Raw genomic sequence first — 22,769 nt, forward strand, 5'->3', positions numbered from 1 at the left:
GATAGCAAAGAAAGAAAACAAGTTTTAAGAATGGAAATATTGCAAAGCTTCGTATTTCTTTCATGATAATGTGAAAGAAATAATTGGTAAAAAAAGTTTACAGGGAACATTTCTGAAAAAAAAATAGATAAAATAAGTACAAAACAACCAGCATCAAGACAATATTTGTACAACTATCGTTGAGAGAATAATTTGAGATAAAAAACACATGGAAGCCATCACAGCATTCCATGTGATACTAATAAAGATTCCCAATGATTGAAATGTAAAAATTTATTAGTCATCATAAGTTTCAATTTGCCGCTCTATCTCACCTGAATAAATCAAGTCGAAATAAGCATTTATGAGACCATGGAATTGCTTGGGAGATGTCATTGTCTGTAAAAGTATGAATGACTTGGAACACCCCTTACTTGAAACTGTTATTTGAGGGATAAGAATGGGGTGCTTTCCACCCATACCCATACCCAGAACAGGGCGGGGCATGTTCACAAGGTGTACATTTACAAAATGGTATGTTTCCAGTGTACGGATACAATTGTACACCAAGGGTTTCTTATTATAACGAGGTACAGTATATTTGTTGGAACTGATGACCTTGATCAATTTGTATAACAGGATTCCCCTGAAGATTGAAGAACAAATCCTGACTAAATCTGCATGAAGGAGTATACTATTTGAATTTCAACTTCACAGTTGTACTTAGTTGGGTTTTTTTTTTCAGATTAACTGATGCCAAACCATTAACTCTCAGTTTCCATTAAATCTCAGTTTTCTTTCTTCTGAAGATCACAGAGACAACAACAACGACAAGAACAAAGAACATACCTTGAAATAACACATGCAAGACGATATCATACTCCCAAGTTAAGGCATACACTGTAGGCCTACATCCTTTCAATCTTATTTTTCACTAAAGAAGGCAAAGTCAAAAGTATTGTATTCATTAAAACCATTGTTTATGAAGGTAGGCTGTTTAAAATCATTTTAGTTTGTACACAAATGACTTACAAACTGGATGAAAAAATGTAATATGCAGTTTTGTCAAGATGCAGTTCTAAAGTTAAGATAAAGTGACCTGATTCTTTGCAAGCGTACAATATTTTTAATCCAATAAATTGAACATTTCTTCATTTTTCATGGGGCCATGCATTTATCCCTCAGGAAGTGCAACTATTCATTGATCTAAACAGTTGGAACAACTTCAAAAAAAAATAAACATAATCCATTTCAGCACACAAATTCTTCTCTTTGATGGTTATGAAGGCAGTAGGTTTTTATGAAAGGGCAGGGCAGTGTCGGTGGTACGACATTGCCATTGCAGGCTTGGCTATGCAGCTTAATGACATGATCTATTGGTCAGGACGGTGCAGAGAAACACAGGAAATGCTTTGGGAAGAGGACGACGGTACGCCTCAGCCTGGCCTCACAGTAGGAAGTGACAATTGGCAGGGGGAAAGTTAATCCCCAAATGACGAGCTGACATCATTGAACAGTGCCCCATACGAAACAACACTACATGTAATACATACATTAGTTCCCTTCAGCTGCACATATTCTGTTTGCCTCAATGAAGAGTATTTCTAGACATTAGCCCTTTTCACTATCAGCTTTATATTAAAACAGCATGAACCCCCCCCCCCCAAAAAAAAAAAAAAATGGCATAAAACATTGACCGCACAGAAAAGCATTTTAAAAAAACACAATATTTTCCAGAAAAATGCCTTATTTTTTTTTAATGCAGTATTTTAAAAAATCAGACTTTGCCATCAAACCAAGTCAAGCATTCACCAAGAGTCACAAGAAACTGTGATCGAGTGGCATCATATAATGCGTATTCCAAAAATTAAATGAACACAAGAAATAAATCATACATTTGTAGTTTGGTTGATATCTGTTGCTTGTACTGCATACAATGTATATACACTCCCTCTTCCATCATTCAAACAATTAATGCATACCGGTAGCTACACTGCTGCTCAGGACACTACACTGTAACCATAATCGCTTACCATGGTATTGGTAATGAAGATTGAAAGTGAACATATTTTCTGGTATCATAATTAAATGAACACAGACATGCATTGGATCTTTGAGTTGCTGTAATGAAATGTCCATCTTATTCTTTGAAAACCACCCAGACAAATGTACAGGAAATTTTGCATTGAAAATATTCTGCCAGGTCTCCATTGTGGTGTATTATCAAAAGTCCTCTGGGCAAAAGAAGACATAGATCTGGGCTATTGTACACGTATGTAACTGTACAAATCAACTCGTATCATAAAACACACATTCTACGAATAATACTTGTTCATTTAAGTTTGAAACGTCAATAACACAGATATATATTCTGCATCATTTATGGCATATTTTTAGATTACGACTACGGCATTCAAGTTTGTACCTATATTACGCCCATCTTTTCAATACCATGTGTTGGCACCCTATCAATTGTAAGATACAATGTAAGTGGGTCTCCAAATTGATATGGCCTTATTGATCCTTGGTACAGTGATGCTATAAACAAATTCAAGAATGGAAAATCACCATTTTTGCCAAAGGTGCCATGACGTTCTGCTTGTACAATTTCAGTAGAAGCTACGCTTAGCATTGCATAACTCTTGGCAAGCAGGGCATACAGTGTACATTCGTAGATGAGCCCTCGCTAATTTGATTAACATCATCGCTATTTTCATTTCTAGCCACATGACATGTTCATTTACTGTCTAGTCATATACTGTCTGATTAGCCAGTCATATTTCCACTACCTTTATCAGCCATTGGTTAGTAGGCTGTATACTATAGAATTCAATTCCTGCACAGACACACCCACTCCAAAAATTCTTTGAGAATAGACTGGTTCCATAACAAATTTGAATAATTGGACTTCTCTGGCCTCAATGCCCTTCAAAGTTATGTCAAGTATTTGTTTTCACAAACAACTACATTCCTATAGAGCAGGCAAAACACAGATTGCATGCATAAACTATTGCTATGGAAGACATGTAGGGGCACTTAAATGATATTACAGTTGTCTGGGGTTCCTCTATCAGAGGGAAAAAAAAAAAGAGAAAATGCATCTCAGAACCATTAACATTGCGAAAAACTGACCACTGTACATGTTGGTGCAAATTTGCATTTGGAAACTTTGCAATTGAGAGGGAATACATGTATGTGGCAATACACTGTGACTTCTGCTATTCTTCATCACAGGTACAAGTAAATGTAACTATCTATATATTCATGGAGCTTCTCTATCATAGACATTCCCTGATGTTTGTCTCACAGACAAGCTTCCTGTGTTATTTTGCAAGTGTCTGACCTCAGTTCAATGGCAGGACGGACTTGCGCTAATCACTGACTACACTATGGCTTTTTCCTGGGACAATTGAGTAATTTGGTGCACACAGAAGAATTAGCATGATTAATGCCATTCTGCGGACTGTACGGAGCTGCAAAATGAGTAGCATCCTTCTCTGCGATAGAAGGCATTAATTGACACTTCCTTCCAGGCAGATTAGGTCAGAGGATGTGTAAGAGCTTGACATGTTTGCTGCACAGACAATCCCCACCAGAAGCTCCTTGAAACATTAAAATCCCCATTTTTACACAGGTCCCTTTAGTGCACAGAAGTCAGAGAGTATACTATAGGCCAAAATATAACTCTGAAAACTGCCACTGGTTTGACTAGTCTATAGAATACAGCACAAAAAGGTATTAGGGAGATGCAAAATGGCATTATTCAAGCAACACTTACAAATGTAGGCAGTGCACAAAGTGCACAACTCAGACTTGCAAATATCATCTTTATCATGTGATCAAATGGGCTATTTGCAGATGCCTACATGTACACACACAAACACATGACTGACATGCAATGGTAACGATATCACTTTTCTTTTAATTTTACAAAGTTCTTGCTTCTTACCTTCTTGTAATTCTGAAACTGCTCTTGAAAATCCTTTTTCGAAAGCCCTTGCATCTGCAGGGCCGTAGAAGGTCAGACCACACTTTTTCTCATCTGGGGTTCTCCAATGATGGAAGAGATGACTACCTTTATAATATTGGACACCTTTCCTAAGATTGAATTCTAGCACCCTCTGTATGCCACAAAACAAAACAAAGAAAGAATCACAAATTAATCATGTATGCATGATAAGCATAGTACATGTACAAGATACCAAGAGTACGGTATGTAAAGGGGGGGGGGAGGAACGATTACACATTGTCTTAAAACCACCTTATATCACTGCATAATATGTTTAAAGAGATGATAATCACAGTTATACATGTATTAGACACTTTACAGAGCATAGCAGGAGTAAAAAACAAAGTACATAAGTTTGTACACTTAACCGACAATGTACATCAAGTGTATAGCCTAGTGCTAGACAGTAAATGTTCTACGGTATCACTTTTGCTGATAAAATGCCCATTTGTATTTTCTTCATTCTAATATCCTCCTTTTTCAGTACCGTACTTAGTATTTTTGTGTACAAAATGCAGAGAAGCAAGCAACACAAAAAAATAAACTTATACAACAACAACAATAACATTTTGCATAGCTTTTGAAATAACACATATTTGTTAGTCACAAAAGTAAACTGTCAAATGCTAAAAAGTATGTTAATTGTGTAGCCATTTTTGTATGTTATTCACAAAAGTACAAATGAAATATCCAGCAACACACTTAATTCAATGACACTGAAAATGAAATATAATGTATGGCAAGAGGCTTGAGTTTTCAAAGAAAATCAAACCATGATTCTGTAAATGCAATGTACTGTACATGTACCTACACACTGTAAGTGTACAATGTAACTCTTGTAGAAAGGACTACATGCAAAAAGATTACACTTGCTGTACTTTTTTTAAGGGCAATGTACAAGTATACCCTGATATACATGTATGATAATTTTGTGATTACAACCAATTATGCAGAGTTCCAAGCATTCGTTTCCAATTCATAAAGCAAACAGACACCTACATGTACATTGTACTCACATCCCTATGATCACCTGATTTACATAAGATGTAGTCTCTATAAGCCAGTTCATGGTTAGCAATGGTCTGAAATGACCTCTAAACTACACTTTTCAAAACACGGATTTTAATTAATCTCTCGGTTTGAAGAGCTGTTGAAAAACACCAAGCAGACAGTGGTTATTTACATGTACTGTACAGCTGTCCAGTGTAAATGCTGCATGAATGGCTTTTTAAATTTGATTGAAAAGAATACACATTCACCTGTACTATGCTCCTACATTGTATCTCATACAGTTTTCATGAAGACATGTACATGCACTGTGTCCCATTTTTCAAATACATTGTACTTCAGTAACAAGTCAATTTCAACAGGTCTTCAGTGCCTAATATGCACATGCTCAGACTGTAGCTGGGAATGTAGCTCCTCACCACTGTCCCCAGAGCACTATGCACTTTCCAGTACATTCTATCATAAATGGACTTACAGAAACACAAACTTTACCACTCATCTGGATTAAGCACTTTCAGTAATGAAGATATCAGTTGAAAATCAGGAAATGCACACAACTACTGTAAAACGAGAAATTTTCGCGTGCATTTTAATTTCGCGAATTTCGCGAGCGCCAAAATTCGCGAAATTAAAATGCACGCGAAAGTTTTTGTCTACACTACATGCATTGAACGCCAGTGGCAATTCGCGAAAATTTCATGCCGCGAAAAAGGCTGTCAGCTCCAATTCGCGAAAATTTCATGCCGCGAATATTTCATGTTTTACAGTACTTTGCTTTAATAGTACTGGGGTACAATAACATATAAATGAAAAAAAATAATGATAATAAACAAGATACAGTGTATGTCATATCTCCTGAGATCCCCAGACTATGACTCAATTGCTGCAGGATAATCACTTAAAATCAAACAGATACGAATACTGTTGGATCAACAGAAGACAAAATTGTTACAATCATTATACAGTCACCGTCAAATCAAACTATACACACAAACATGTATAAAAGTGCACATTTGTTCACATGCATGCGTGCACGCACAGAGATTCATTATCGTATTACTCCTCCTGAGACCTACACTATACTCTCCTCCCCAAGCAACAACAGAGGACAACTTGGTTTTACAAATTAATATACAGGGTCTAGTACTCAGTATTCAGACAGTTTGTACAAATGTACATTGTGTAGCATCTCCTAAAGAACCATTATTCCCGAAAGCATTTATGTGTGTTATGTGTGTTTATAGGTGTGTGTGTGTACATACATGTTGGTGTGCATGTGCGCATGATGGTAAAACTAATGAGCAACATGTACATACTCCATCGCGAAAATAAAACCCCCGCGAAATATATAGCGTATACAGTATGCACAAACATACACACTGTGCACACAAAAACACATCACTAAAACTACTTCCTACTTTCTTTCAAGTACAATGATACAATGATACAATAGTCTCCTACTCATCACTCTTCAAAAGAAAAAAGAAATGTACACACAAATATCGTACAGTGTACAACAATGCATAGAAAACTTAAATCATACACGTAAACTGTAGGCCTATACACATAAATAATAATATAGTGAAGTCATGCGAGAAGACAGCTCCTGTAGCCCCTCCCCATGATTCATGTGGGGAGGGGGGGGGGACAAAAAACAAGTCGGCAATCTTTTTTTTTTTTTTTGCAGAATCCAGAATTATAAAAATTGCAAATAATTACTAAAAATTTGTAAAATGAACATTGCAAAAAGAAACAGGCATTTGTATACAGTGTGTATTAGTATAATACAAAAGTGTGTTGACAAATAAGTGCCAAGACTTACTGCACCACTAGGAAATACATGTACCCTAAAAATCTCTCTTGGGAAAACTTGATAAATCAAAAATTGAAACAATACTTGAAATGTCTACAATGACCTCTGAACCAGTCTTTCAAAGCATGAATTAATCTTTTTATTAGAAGAGCAATTAAAAACAGCTACATGTACAGTTGTAGGCAGAAACTGGGTGAAAAGAATGCACATTCACCTGCACATTTTGTACATGTACAGTATAAACTACATACACTGTATGGTACAGTGTAGTTCATATACACACTTTGTACATGTATGAATATTATAATTAACCTAGTTGCTGTGAAGAATTATCCAATTTTCAAAATATCTCAGTTACAAGTCAGTTTCAAGAGGTCTGCAGTGAACTTTACCTGCATACAGTAATGCTCAGATTGTGCATGTACCCATGAAATTAATCACTTCATTCTCACTTCCAACCCCTTTAGTGATTGCATTTTTTGAAAACCCTGCCAATTGAACTTGTCCATGGTCTTGAAAATCAAACATCTGTAAACATGCTATTGATAAACATTTACTGTAAACGTGGAAATTTTCGCGGTACATTAATTTTCGCGGATTTCGCGCTACGCTCGGCTAGCGCGAATTCAAAAATGCGCGAATATATCTTCACAATTTTCTACGCACATTTTGAACGGGATGAATTGTGTGCGCTTCATCGATGATACTGCTACGTAGTACAATGTACAGGCATGTTTACGCTACTAGTACTGTGCGAAGAGACGATACCCTAGATTGCTGTGTACTGTAGCATGCATGTGTGCACCGCACGCATCGATGCTACAGTCCCCCGTGACTACGGTACTAGAGTCACAGCTGTACTACGTATTTGAGTGCTTGTACTCGCAGTCAAGCCGCTCGCTACGTCGCTTGTCGTACGCTGGCATAGCAAGCTATGTAGCAGAGGCTTTGGATGAAAGCAGTGAATGTGTACTACAGTAAAGTAACCTGCTGCGGAGCGCGAATTTAAGAACCCGCGAATACGTTTTCGAGCCGCTCAGTGCGAAAAATTAATCGCGCGAAAATATTGACGTTTACAGTACATGTATGCAGTGTGCATTTTAGAATAATTTACAAGTTTTCGAGTCTTCCACAATTTGCAACTGAAGAAAAACAATAATTTTCCGGAGTGGTTTCAATGTTTGAGAACTCCTCAAACCAATATTGCCTGTCTATCCAGTGTACATTTCTCCATTCCCGCCTAAAATTAAGTAATAAGTACTTGGGAGTACAGTACCATATAAACGACTTTAAAATGTCTCTGTTTGAAAAATTAGGGGAAATGCAACATTATCCCTACGGATGTAGCAATATCATACTCTACATAACTGAAAAGGTTTTCATTGAAACACTGATTCAAGGGTTTTAGACTCAGAGATTCAATCCATGAACATTGTACATGTACTTATCATTGTAACTCTCACTCACTCACACATACATTGTATACAAACTGTACGTCTCTGCTTTATACATGCGTGTGAGCTGCGATCTGCTCTTCATAAATAACCTCCTTGCTCGGCTGTGAATAAACATCTTACACTGTAGTCAAGACTTCTACTTTGCTACTGCCATAACTTGGTCAAGGCTGGCAATATCACTGACTGTACAGTATTACCACAAGTAACACCAAGCATGCCCATTATGTGTCGAAGCCTGTGAGCCACTGCAAGCACTGATTACCCACAAGGCTGTGCACTTAATCAGATATATCCCTAAGGCTTATTATGTGGTAATGGCCAATTCAATTACGACTACACTAGAATAGTTCCGTTGAATGCTAAGCATTTAAAGGTACAGTAGAGTTTTGTTGCACATGTGCCTTGATATAGATTCACAATCTCTAGAACCTCCAACCCTTTTCCTGCTGCATTGGCAACTGTGTGAAATATGTTATTTCAGGCAGTTTTGGCCATAAGCCATTAGTAGAAATGTTACTATTTTTCTAAGCTACACATCATGCATCTCCTGCCACCTTCTAGGTCATGTCAACTAAATTTTTTTTTGTTCTACAAAACAGATGAACATTCTCATTTTGGTGAGAGACATACACATGTAGATGTACCATACAAAGATTCAAACCCATTATTTTGATCTTCCCACATCAGAATGTCCAACTTTCTTTACCAAGCCCAAAACTGTTTGAATTAGTGGGCCAGAAAAATTCTTGCTTTGAAGGCATCAGCAGCATGCTTCAACCAAAACTGTTGTAGTTTGTGAGGTAAATGTCTTGGTCGTGATAGTCATTACGTGTTTAAAAGTGACCACACAATAAAAGTACTGCTGATGATTGGATACCATTCATCAAATTTCCATATAGATATTCTACAAGCATTCTATGTGATGTTGTTTGAACTATGATAATCAGACTTAAAAATGCTGATCCCTATTGATTCCATACTAGCTTGGTACATAATTAGCAGTAACTTAACCATGGCTGATATCACTTGAAAATTACAGGCAAGTCCCTTGCACAGTGCATGGTTCACATCATTCATGAAGAGTTTGCACAGCACTAAGACATTTGAAAGAGAGAAAGACACACACACACACACACACACACACACACATCCACATCCTGTAAATTTGATTAACTCCCTTAGATCAAAGTGCATTTCCTGCCTACAGCCATTAATAACCTACAAATAAACACAACTGGATGTACTTTATTTGTTCTTGCACTCAATGATAGACCTTTGATCCCTGTTTGTACACTGCATTTCTGTGCGGAAATGTAAACTGCTTGTGTAATTGACTGCTAAGTGATTTTGAGAGCATGTAGTGCAAGCAAATATCAGGGCAGTCTTAAAAACGACAATGACCCACATTGTGCTCATGTTCTAGAAATATAACATGTACATCCTCAACAGGAAGTTTTTGTCTGGGGAGAGAGAGAAATGTCATGAATCTACTTTCATTGCACAACTTTAACAATATAAATGAATACAGAGGAGAGATGACAAGAAATACATTAAATGTCTTATCTTAAGCAACAAGCAATGTTTTTATTATAAAAATATATAAACATTCTCAATCACTAATTTTAAGAATATATGCCAATTCCCCCCCCCCCCCCCCCCCACCGAATGTTTCTTTCCTACACTTACAAATACGTGTAAATATCTCTTTGGATCTTCACAAGAATAAAACTTCATTTTTATTTCAAAGCTTGAAGTACTGTACTTCAAAACTAACACTCAATACTAACTGCATGATCTGTCCGCAAGAACTCACCGTCTTGTCTTCCATTGTTGTCCCCACAACAACATGTTCCACTCTTCCATCCTCCTTTGTAAGTTTGTATATTCCCACAATGGAGACCCCTCCACCGCCAACTGGCACCCACCCGCCATCTTCCCGCGTCATCACCTGAGCGCGGACTTTCGTCAGGCAGGAGTTTCTGCATGAACAAAACATTTGAAAAGTGTCACAACATGTCACATAGGAAAATGATTTCAGTTTTTAAAAACTGGAGAAGTTATTTTCTTTGGTTAATCAATACACACTGCATTTTTAGTAGCGTAGTCTGTTTCAATTACTTTTTTCAAACATTTGATGAAAAAAAAAAGTTCAAAGTATGACTGTCCTCTAAAGTGAGGAAGTATACCAGGTACATTTTGCCATTATAGTTGTCTGGGATGCATTCCCAACTTGATACAGTTGTAGAATGTACATTTCAACCTAATGTCCTACATGATATGCACACAAGTACACACTAGCATAACGCCAAAATCTAACTACAGAACATTGTTATTACACAACCTGTACTTTTGTATTGGTTCAATTACAAGAACACTAATATTACATCGTCTGTATTGTACAACGTATTTGTCATTACTGACAATTAAAACAAACAAGAGCTGCTTGAATTCATTGTAGACAATTCATTTCTGGGCAAATGGTTTTCAGGCCAGCCAACTAATGTCATTGCATTCATGCACTTGACTAGTAATTACATTTACATCATCAGAGTTATGATTGCTGCTACATTGTAATATAAATCATATCAATTATTATCATTGCCCATATCAATACTGTGAAATAAGCACAAATATCAGCACGCCAACAAAATTAGGAATTGTTAATGATATTACCCACAGAGAAAGCTGAACCATGATACAATGTACATATTGTATATGATGCAATTACACTATTAATTAGAATGGGTACACCTTGGAGCTTGACCTATACTACTACTGTCTGTAAAAGAATACTATCCTGACAGTTCCCCAGTTGATTTCTATGGTCATCTCTTTAACTGTTAGCATACTGGGTAAGAACAACGCATTCTGAGCTCCATTTACTGGTGCGTTAGGTATTTTCCCCCTGTACTGTGCTTGCCAGAGGTAACAAGAGTTTCCTGTCAGGCAAATGTCACAATAATTGCAAACTTATTTCTAGTTTCAAAGTTTCAGCTGTGACTATACATACGCTGTGTATACTACTACTACTACTACTAATAATAATAATAATAATAATAATAATGATAATAATAATTAATAATAATAATAATAATATGCAACACTACATTTACGAGACTGTCCAAATGAAGCAGACACATGTATACTAAACAGATTATACATGTACAGCTGTTGTAGGCAATAGTATACAAATAATGACTGCTATGAGGGGCACAGTTAAAATTATGGGCCCAAGGTGATGTCAAAACCATAACTATGCCCGAAGCGAAGCTGAGGGCATAGTTATGGTTTTCACATCACCGAGGGCCTACATAATTTTAATTGTGCCCCGAATGTGAAGCTGTCATTATTTGTTTTATATACCGAAAATATAGATTCTTCTTATCTGATAAGCACTCGTAATCAACGCTGATCGACAGCGCAGTGGTCGTATCGTTGGTGCATACACGTGTACATATGAGCGTTCTATGTGTATGGGGTTGCGACTGTCTCCAAACCTATTTACAGGGCACAGTTGATTCTATGCCCCGGGCACAGTAAATCATGACGTCATTTTGATCAAAAATGGGGCACAGCTATTTTCATGACTCCACTTTTAACCAATCAGATGAGAGGAATCTATATATGAGGTACCGGTATATAACATTTAATAGGCTATTAAATGTACATCAGTCATTAATAAATCAATGTTACACACTGGCACTGGTCCGACTGTCCCTGACCAGTAAAAATCATTGTCGGACCAGTAACTTCTTCAGAAATGGACCAGTAAAAAATGGAAAAACTGGGTACTAGTTACTGGTCCAACAGACAGGTACAGCTATAGGACAAGTAGACAAATGGATTAGTGTGCAGCCCTAAATAAGTAATAATAACAATAATAATAATAATTCTAAGACATTACCTGAATTACTGTAGTATGCAGGCATGCAACTGTTCAATTTGCTTAAACATTAATTTGCTTTACATATTACACACATGTTTTACATGTGTGAAATTGTACAACTATATGCTAATGTACATGTAGTAGATCAGGCATGCATGAATAGCAAATTTTGGAGATGAAAAATCTATGCACCTGTACACATTCTTTTTTGTTGTTGTTGTTGTTGCAAAGATTCCACTCAGAAAATATTTCATGATTCGTGCCCTGTCTCATAGTACATAACACAGATTCACATGGTCATCCCATTGGATTATCATGTTGACACACATGAAAATAAAGCACAACCATGAAATTAATTTAATTAATTGGATTGTCATCACAGCGAGTATCTTCTTCTCCTTTTTCTTCTTCATAACCTGCTTGCTGGTAGGCTGTATACTCGTGCAGTTCATTAAGTGTGTGTCACTTCACTACAGTGGCATCTGCTTCACCAAAACCAGCAGGAAAACTTCTATGACACTACACACTCTGACCTGCTTATCAAATATCAATGTTCTGTCTCATTACCCAGCAAGCGCAAGGGTAGCAAGCACAATCAGTGAAGCAGTGCATCACTGAATCAGATGCTGATCAGATGCACATGTAGACATTTGAAGATGCTTCCATGTCATGCACACTGCTGTATAGGGAGTAATCACTTACCAGGAGTTCCACTATTATCACTCAAAATACACTCTCATATCATTCCACAAATGCCCCACAGTCGCAAACACTCTCATCCAATCCCTACAAATAAAAATTGCATACTTTAATACACACAAACACACATACACACACATTTTCAATTCCTCTGCATGAGCTGAAATATAATATCAGTATTAATCCTTTGCTTGAATACGGTGTAAGTAGTTACACTTGCAGAAGTTGAAAACAGGTCTCTGCAAAACAGACATCAATTCTTAAATACAAGAATTATGTTAACCATACAGGTGTTATACAAAGATGTCTCAAAAACTTCAGTTCAGTATTTCAACAATCCAAGCACTGCTAATGGAGGTGTTCAAAGTCACAGCATCAAACCTTCACATACACACAACAAAAAATATGTATACCTGTAGCTTGCACCACATCTAGTATGTACAGTTCTACACGCAAAAGGTGATCATAATTGTTAGTAGTGATATCTAAAATACCTTTGATCTACAAGCATGATACCAAGAGTATCTACACAGTATGTAAACAGAGAGATACTGTACCCAAAGCCTCAATGTACAAAACTATACATCTTTTAGTGATTTTATTTATGCTGTTATGTTTAGCAATATTTTCTTTACCAATGCTCAAATTATGCATCTAAATCAAACAAAAAGTTAAAATATATTTGATTTACAAAAAGTAAACTATATCATTAATTGTTATTAGTGATTTAAAATCCGAAGACTCCACTGATGTGCACACAACTGTCTGCAACATTCAGTTCTAAACAATATTCACAGGTACCAAAACATTTTGTAAGACCATTGCAGCTTACACTAAGATAACCCAAACAAAACAGGTGATATTTCTGGTACATTACAACGCGTTTTAGCAGAAATATACACACATGTACGTACATTTATAAAATAACACACACTCATGAACATATCTATCAATCTAAAACAGTAAGCAGCATATGATGTAAATCATGGTGTACATTTTGCATATAAACAGAAATTTTTTCCATGACTATTTCAGAATCAGTTCCATTTGCTCTCAGATTCGTCATTATGACAGACTTGAATCTGGCTAAGTGTGACTGACATTTAATAATACAGATACCCTGCCCTCGATTTCCTTCACAAATTCACAGCATATGAACATGCAACCTGCAGTATAATCATGCATTACAGAGCTTACTCAACACCTACAATTCAACTTGTTTGTACAAATGTATGTACTGAAAATTTTAAAGTAAGAGTCATTTAGGACATTGCAAAGAGAGTAATCAAATGTTAGACAGAAGATAGAAACTTCTTTTTTTTTGTCCATGACAGAAAAAATCACAGTACAATTGAAATGCAAATGTACAGTCAGTTCATACAGTGTATTTATCAACAACAAAACTTTACGGGCCAATTACTGCCATGATATTATACATGCCCTATCACAAGAATGGTAGGATGAAGCAAAATATTCAGAGGCTTCAGATTAAAAAAAAAAAAAAAAATCACACACAACAAAATAAAACTTTACAATATGTAGGCCTACAATTGTGTACAGTTTGTACATTGTATGGTCCAATGTGATCTGAAACTTCAGAGGTAAATTTCCGTTTTTTTTTTTTTATATATAACTACACCTGTTACTGGTATAGATTCTATTTGTAGTAAGGCATATTTGGTATGTTTTAATTCAAAAAAAAAAATCTGAAATTCAAAGAGTTACCACCTAGAAAAGTTTATTCAATAACTTCAAACAAAAGCATAAGATTCAGTTCACAGAAACAACGAGTAAATGCAGAATTAGAGGTCTATATGAGAATATCACCATTTCTCAGGAATTTTTGTTTGTATTTCATTCATGTACAATGTACATTGCATGCATTATTTCCTATTAATGTATCAATTTGTCAGTTTATTGGATTATTGTGATGATTATTTTTGCAACTACTCAAACTAACAAGAAACTAAAATAAACAACTAAAAATGACAGAATAAGAAAGTTGATTGTAGTCACTATCATGGAAAAGAGAATGCAATATGAAAAAATCAACAGCCTATAAATTATTACATTCAAAACGAGGTTAGGCCCACCAGCTGTTAAATACAGACATGTAAATACATGTACATACAATGTAGAGGCCTACATGTACCATGTACAACTTGTGTATGTACAAGTACAAGTACACACTGCAAGAAGAAAACAATAATACTGAAATAGCCACAGGATAAAATGTAACGAACAATATTCCGTCTTAAATTTGGATCTAGACTGCATTATTGCTTCCTAGAAAATGTTAGCATAGTGTTGTAAAGGAATTGGGACAATTTCAATATCAAGGTCAACATTGTAATGGTATTTGTATGGCTATTCAAATGGTAATTCCACAGATTTGTCCATATGCTATTTTTCCCTTTACACAATATAATAATTTTTAAGGAAAGAAATACAACCTAGATATGGGGTGCAAATCAATATCAAGCAAAAAAAAAAAAAATATATATATATATATATATCTTTTGTTTTTAAGTGAACGGTTGACTCTGTTACAGACACAGGCACTATAGATGCTCCAGCTTCTTTCCAGGCCAGATATGCACTGTACCTTCAAACATTTCAGTCCGGGAAACCCGCTCATGAGGACCGCCCCCGCGTACGAGGATGGTCCCTCCTCATGAGGACCTCCCCCCTCCTCATGAGGCCCCCCGGGGAACGCCTCATGAGGCCCCCCCTTCACTTCTTATTCATCTCACATCTGACGTATAAATTGTCGCAACTTTGCACGGTGATTTTTTGTTACACACACATGTCCACTATCCATGATGAAAAGAAGAAAAAATCCTGTCTGTTTTTTTTTTTTTTAATCGAGTTTTAATCACCCGATGCAGAGCGCCCATCAAAACACGGGCGCCAACGCGTTCGCACAATGCAAGACTGCCGCACCTAGCGGCCTGATCCGACTAAATATTTTCGATGCTTTTTTCTGCGGCTCTCACCTCTCCGCGCACGAATTAGCCTCGTGAAGCTGAAGTCTGACATCTTTTTACACAAATTCGTAACGAGAAAAATTAAATCAGTACTAACCTGATCTTGTCCATATATTCCAAATTACTATTCCACACTGATAGAGTAGGTGGGTAGATGACATACTCCAGTTTGTTAGCAAAATAATCACTTTGTAGGTATGACGAGTTCACTTTCTTCGTCAATTCCGCCCACGATTCCGCCGCCCGCTTACCGTTTGGGCGCTTTCTCTGGAATCATCCCGCGACGCGACGTACGTCGCATCACATCACGCATCCAGCACATACCAGTCTGGTACTTAGTATGTGCTGGATGCGTGATGTATGCGACGTACGTCGCGTCGCGGGATGATTCCAGAAAAAGCGCCCAAACGGCGGAATCGTGGGCGGAATTGACGAAGAAAGTGAACTCGTCATACCTACAAAGTGATTATTTTGCTAACAAACTGGAGTATGTCATCTACCCACCTACTCTATCAGTGTGGAATAGTAATTTGGAATATATGGACAAGATCAGGTTAGTACTGATTTAATTTTTCTCGTTACGAATTTGTGTAAAAAGATGTCAGACTTCAGCTTCACGAGGCTGATTCGTGCGCGGAGAGGTGAGAGCCGCAGAAAAAAGCATCGAAAATATTTAGTCGGATCAGGCCGCTAGGTGCGGCAGTCTTGCATTGTGCGAACGCGTTGGCGCCCGTGTTTTGATGGGCGCTCTGCATCGGGTGATTAAAACTCGATTAAAAAAAAAAAAACAGACAGGATTTTTTCTTCTTTTCATCATGGATAGTGGACATGTGTGTGTAACAAAAAATCACCGTGCAAAGTTGCGACAATTTATACGTCAGATGTGAGATGAATAAGAAGTGAAGGGGGGGCCTCATGAGGCGTTCCCCGGGGGGCCTCATGAGGAGGGGGGAGGTCCTCATGAGGAGGGACCATCCTCGTACGCGGGGGCGGTCCTCATGAGCGGGTTTCCCGGACTGATTTATCATAAGCATTGTAATACCATGATGGGGGGTCTATAAAATTTTTATATTTCTTCTAGGCCTACAAAGTTTTATTTTTCACTAGGGCTCTAGCATCAAATAATTTTATTTTGATTGCATGAGCTGTTGATAAACAAAGTTTCAGGCCTGAATTTCATAAGCAAGGCATCCATAGGAATAATAAGAATGGGATAGGGATGTCAAGTTACTCAACTAGATCTAGAAATAGGCCTAACCGTTCAAGAAATTAGAACTAAAGAAATTTACAGTCTAAATTATAAATTGAGTCTTAGGATGAAAAGATCTAATTCAATTCTGGTTCTAACGTTAGACGGGAAGCCGGAGCGGAGGAGGTGTATACATCATGTAGATTTTAGGCCAATCATCTTCGTGATTACAGTAGCTCTTGATAGCTCTCCCAGAGTCCTAAACCAGGGCATCTCGACTAACGTTAGAGCTTTAGAGGTACAAACGACTGACACAAGATCGAGGAGCTCTCCGAGAACGCACGTTGTGGTCGTTGACTAAAGACTGTGTTAAGAGTGATCCTGAGATACTAGTATTCTATCTCATATCACTGGTCAGTATGACTATGTGCCACGGTAAGCCGGGCAGTGTTAAACGACTTCCGAAACTCGCGAAGCACATAGCAAAGACAAACAAAAGTCAGTACAGCTATTGGCATGCATCTGAACCCTATGCAAAATGACATATATGACAGTACTAATGTCAGATTAATTAGACAAGAGTAACATAATTGGTTTCAATCGATAATGGGGAAGATTTAGCGAAAAAGGCTCTGACTGTGTCAACTGTCGTGTTATGGTCAGGCTGGGGGGCATTTCATGAAGCACTTTTGTCCGACAACTTGTCGGACAAATTTGCTCTCAGCCAATCAGGTGCAAGGATTTCCGTAGCTTTTAACATTTTGTCAGACGAAATATCTCACAAAACGCTTCATGAAATGCCCCCCTGATCAAGTTTCACCCCACGCAGGGCCCCGAGTACAAGTAGGACCCTAAGCTAACCTACCAATACCTTCCACACGACATGACTTCGTTTGGGTCATTCTTTTATACAATTTCACAAAAATTCTATATAATACTTACTCGTCCAGTTGCGTCTCTCTCTCCTCCATCTTCCAATATTCCAGACACTTCGTTACCTCCTTGTAATATCCATTATTCATCCCATTTGAGGAGAAAAATTATAGAATGTGTACTCTCTTCGTGAACGACATAGCACCGACATATTCATTTATGAACGAGTGATTCAGAGGAAATGACTAGCTCTATCACCTCTACGATTACTCCGCGTAAAGCAAGAAGTGCGGGATCGGGAAAAGCTGTCTCTGATTTGAAACATTATATTATGGAAAAAAGATGTACACCATGATAAGTATTCATAGAGCAGCTTTTTATAAATGAAATCTCTCTGTCCTAAATGCTGTTCACGAAGCCATTTCCGACTGTTTTCTCGGTTTTCGCGGATTAATCTTTTTGTGTGTTACACTTCAATGTCAGCAGCGATTTCATATGCAAATTTTACTTCCTCTCTCTGGCCTTGTAGGTATCAGCTTTCCGATGTCAGCGGACACCTATATCCCCAACACATAGCGCTGTCACTTGCATTCATTCATTCATGAAAATGGTAGACAGACGGATGGCTGTAAGATTGTCGTGATCTCGCGATCTCGTTTGCGATTAATATTTGCATTATTGATTATCTCCGGAAGCGCGGTCGGAGTGAACTAAGTGAACAACGCAATGAGACTTCAAGTACTTGTTTTCTTTCGCATTTTTACTCACTGTACACAATTCAAAGAATATGAATATTATGTATCTGTCTATATCATGTATATATATCATCATACTTTATATAATGTATATATATATATATATATATATCATATACATATATGTATATATATATATATATATATATATATATACACATATATATGTTACATAGAGAGAGAGAAAAAAGATAAATGAATTAATTGATTAATTTATTCATTCATCCTTTTTTTGATTCACTGATTGATCGCCTCTCGGGGCTGGCGGATATATGTGTGATATTTTTAGAAATCATAATTCTATGAATAATTAGCGATAATGATGTGCATATGTGATATAACCCAACATATGAACGTACATATTTTTACAAATACTTGCCCATATAGGCCTATATCGTGTGTGCATATGAAATGGACGCCTCATTCATGTATCATAGATTCATATCTCTGCCATTTGATACACATTCATTCCACAGAAACGTGATTTCCACCTTTGTTTATTGACAGCCATGTGTAGGCATACTGTAGCAGTGAATAGGTGCTCCTATATTGATTTATGATACATATAAATACATGAATATATGTATCAAGTGTGTGAGTGTGTATGTGTGTGTGTGTGTGTGTGTGCTGTGCTACGTATGTAATGTATGTAAAATATATACGCATATTATATCATATGTGCAGACATAATTGTTGTTAGTGCAGAGACCATCGTCGCTCTCGAGCAGTTTTGACTTAGTCTTTGAACTTGACACTTCGTTCGTTGTGCGCATGAAATGTTCAATTTCTGATTTGTTTCCAGTGTTTATATAGTATTCATTTTATGTACGAGGCCCTATAATCGTTATAAGGGATAAAGTAAAGATCGATACTCGGAGACAGAAACCATAGGGATATATACTAAGTAATTCTTTAGCATATATCTGTGTGATAGAAACTCACACTCTAACACATACACAAACACACACACGCACACACACATACACACACAGAAGGTACTAGTATGTCTCGAGACGCTACATTTTAGCGGCGTATGTCAAGTGTCACTAAATGCGCGAAGTGACTAGGCTGATAATGGTTTCGTCAGCGCTCCTTCTGAGCAGCTAGTTCCGTGATAAATGTTATTCGGGTCATGAATCGCATTCAATTGCCGCGAGCTTCGCGGGGCCATACCCAGCAGCGATGGACTGTGATTTGCCGGTAAGACGGGCACGCGTGCCCGACGGCGGAGAGGATGTAATGCATTAATTTGAGCAGGAATCTATACATCATATTATGCATGCACGCATGCAAGCATGTATGCAGGTCGGGAAGCGGCGCAATTTTATGAATGATTTTTGCGGCGTGACGTCACTGCGTGTTGCTAGGGCACGAAATTACAAGTGACGATAACCGGATGAGGCGGAGTCTACAAAATTTCACGCTACTGTGGTGTTTATAGCAAGGAGAGAGAAAAAAAGTTAGGCTTTATGATTACTTTTAACCAAACGTCTTAACAACGCAAGGCATAATCTCATATAAACATAAATTACTGGACCTCCGCAATTTATGCAAATGACATGTATATCCATGGCTCTTAAAGTTGACAATATAGGCTACTAGTAGGCTACCTGACCGGCTAGTAAGTTTTACTTACACTTGATAGGGCCTAATTAAGGAAAATCTGAAAGTAAAAAAAAAAGTAATGAAGCAATGAAACATGCAATAATCATTGATAAGAGCACACACACACACACACACATAAATATACATATATATACATATATATATATATATATAATATATATATATATATGTATATATATATATAAGGACCACTATACTTTTTTGAAAGTAAAAGTAGCTCAACTCAGCGATATGGCGAAGTGAGTGAGCTCACGCCTCACGACCCGTCACATCACGAAATAGCAGAACTACTTTCACCGGAATCTTGCAAAATATTATTGCTCAAGGTCTAAAGCAGTTCCATAATGATTCCTAATAATCATTACTGAGAAAGAAGAAAATGAAAAAACAAACAAAACCAAAACAAACCAAAACAAAAATAGGTGGAAGTTGCTCATATTTAATAGGTACCTACTCATTCAACAAAATAACTGTTATGAAATTTTGATGAGGCATTTATGGCTAAAACAGGCGATCTTTGACAATAACTCTTTGCGAGCGAGCCGAAATTTCTTAGAAGACTGAACGAGCATTATTTTTGTACATAAACCTTTTTACTGTACATGCAATTATATTATCAACGACTTATAGTATATAACCTTCTGATTACAGTGATTTTTTTTTCAGTCTCATTGTATAGTGCATGTATATTTATGACGTGGACTGAGACAGGGAGCGATGCGAAGAGGCATAGGAATAAAAGAAAAAAAGGGAATATAAAGCTTAGTTATCAGAAGGAATGTTCTATCATATCAAGCATTTGGCGACTTCCCCATACAAGATATTGTGTTTATTGTAACTCCTTTGATTCAGGAAGAAATCAAACCAACACATGGAACTTTATTTTATCAATACCATTCACGGATGATCCAGAGGCGGCTTATATGGCAGAGGTGGATTTGTTAAATGCAAACAAATAAACACACTCACATACATACACACACACACACACACACACACACACACACACACACAAAATGTGACTGACTCTTCGAATGACTTGCGATATAAGCGGAGAAAACAATGCACCAGTGATGAAGGTATGAGATCGACATCTGCAACGGACTCCAAATGTGAAACTGCGTTGCAGTAAGATCAAGTTAATGGTGTACACTGTCACTATATGTTATTATTCAGAGAGGTGGGATCCACCTCCCTGCGATATGTTCATTGTTTATTGTCTGGAGCGGGGCACAACGAGATTACCGTCCCACCTCCCTGGCGTGGTCTTTCTCGATGTTCCTTCTTGAACACTTTCTTTGCGTTTTGTCTATTTTCCATTTGTTTGGTTTTTTAAATCGCTGACCTTGAATTGAAATCTGTAGCAGTTCGCTTTTTTTTTAACAACACAGTCCTGAAGCTCATCGATTACTTGTGTGAAAAGGGAAATTGTCACATAGGACAGGCACGCGCAATGTTGATACAAACTATAAAAAGAAAAAAAAAACTGTAATAATTTTCCTGAAATTCGGGATCATACTTCGTGAAAGTTGTGTATGAGAAAAATCGCAAAAACACACCCAAATTAGACGAGGTGCAATAATAGGACATGCATACAATAATCTTCTCTCATTATTAAATTGGGTTGTTGTTTTTTTTTCTCAATTTCTCGAGTCGACTCGTTTGCTGTTTTTTAGTAATCGCAGTGTCGTTAAAACTTCAACATCATGCATGCGCACCCTAATTTTGACATGCGTGACATGCACCTCTCTAAAAAAAAAAAAAAAAAAATCGAGTGAAAATTTTCACTCTTGAAGGAGTGAATACAAAAAAGAGTGAATTTAGAGTGAAATTGGAGTGAATTTCGAGTGAAAATGTTCATTTTCACTCGTTTTAGAGTGACGTCAGGGATCACTCCAAAATCTTCGAGTGATCCCTGAGGTCACTCCCAAATGAGTGAAAATGAACATTTTCACTCGAAATTCACTCCAATTTCACTCTAAATTCACTCTTTTTTGTATTCACTCCTTCAAGAGTGAAAATTTCTACTCGATTTTTTTAGAGAGTGAAGACCCCTATAGCTGTTTTGTGCATGGTGAGAAGTGAAACTTAAGAATCTTTACTATAAACCAGTGTTCGATTCTCCGAAAATTCTATTTGTCTGTTCCCTCAATCTAAGTCAACTCGAATAAGAAATTGAATTGTGCTTTATGCCTCTTTGAGATCATCATGATTTTGTACTATAGAAGAGGCTGGTATAGTGAGTAGAAGCACATTACAAAAATAAAAGATAATGACATCATAAATATAAAAGAGACAGACCACAGATGAAGGTATGGTCTGCGGGTCACCATCATTGGATACAACACACTCTGCTGGAATATTACCGGAGATAATTGCATTTCTTTGTAAAATTTCAGTGAGACTAAAATCTTTTTATGTAATAGACATAGCCATAAAATTTTGAAAAGGGTATACTCATTTTGCGTATAGTTCGAAGGTTTAAAAT

The 22,769-nt window shown here is 37.0% G+C and overlaps 1 protein-coding gene across 1 annotated transcript in view; it reads right to left on the reverse strand.

The window, feature by feature from the left end:
• LOC139714182 (sprouty-related, EVH1 domain-containing protein 2-like) overlaps nucleotides 1-18,095 on the reverse strand; it is a 32,286-nt gene extending 14,191 nt beyond the window's left edge. The window contains exons 1-3 of the mRNA XM_071625899.1: nucleotides 17,970-18,095; nucleotides 10,080-10,245; nucleotides 3,929-4,100 (exon numbers count right to left, since the gene is read on the reverse strand). Of these exons, the coding sequence (XP_071482000.1) occupies nucleotides 3,929-4,100; nucleotides 10,080-10,245; nucleotides 17,970-18,049 (418 nt within the window). The 5' untranslated portion in view covers nucleotides 18,050-18,095. The remainder of the gene's footprint in view (nucleotides 1-3,928; nucleotides 4,101-10,079; nucleotides 10,246-17,969) is intronic.
• Nucleotides 18,096-22,769: the final 4,674 nt, after the last annotated feature.

Source organism: Diadema antillarum, unplaced genomic scaffold (genome assembly GCF_040938485.1).
Source record: "Diadema antillarum isolate AM-2024a unplaced genomic scaffold, OU_Dant_1.0 seq00002186_RagTag, whole genome shotgun sequence".
NCBI classification, from domain to species: domain Eukaryota; kingdom Metazoa; phylum Echinodermata; class Echinoidea; order Diadematoida; family Diadematidae; genus Diadema; species Diadema antillarum.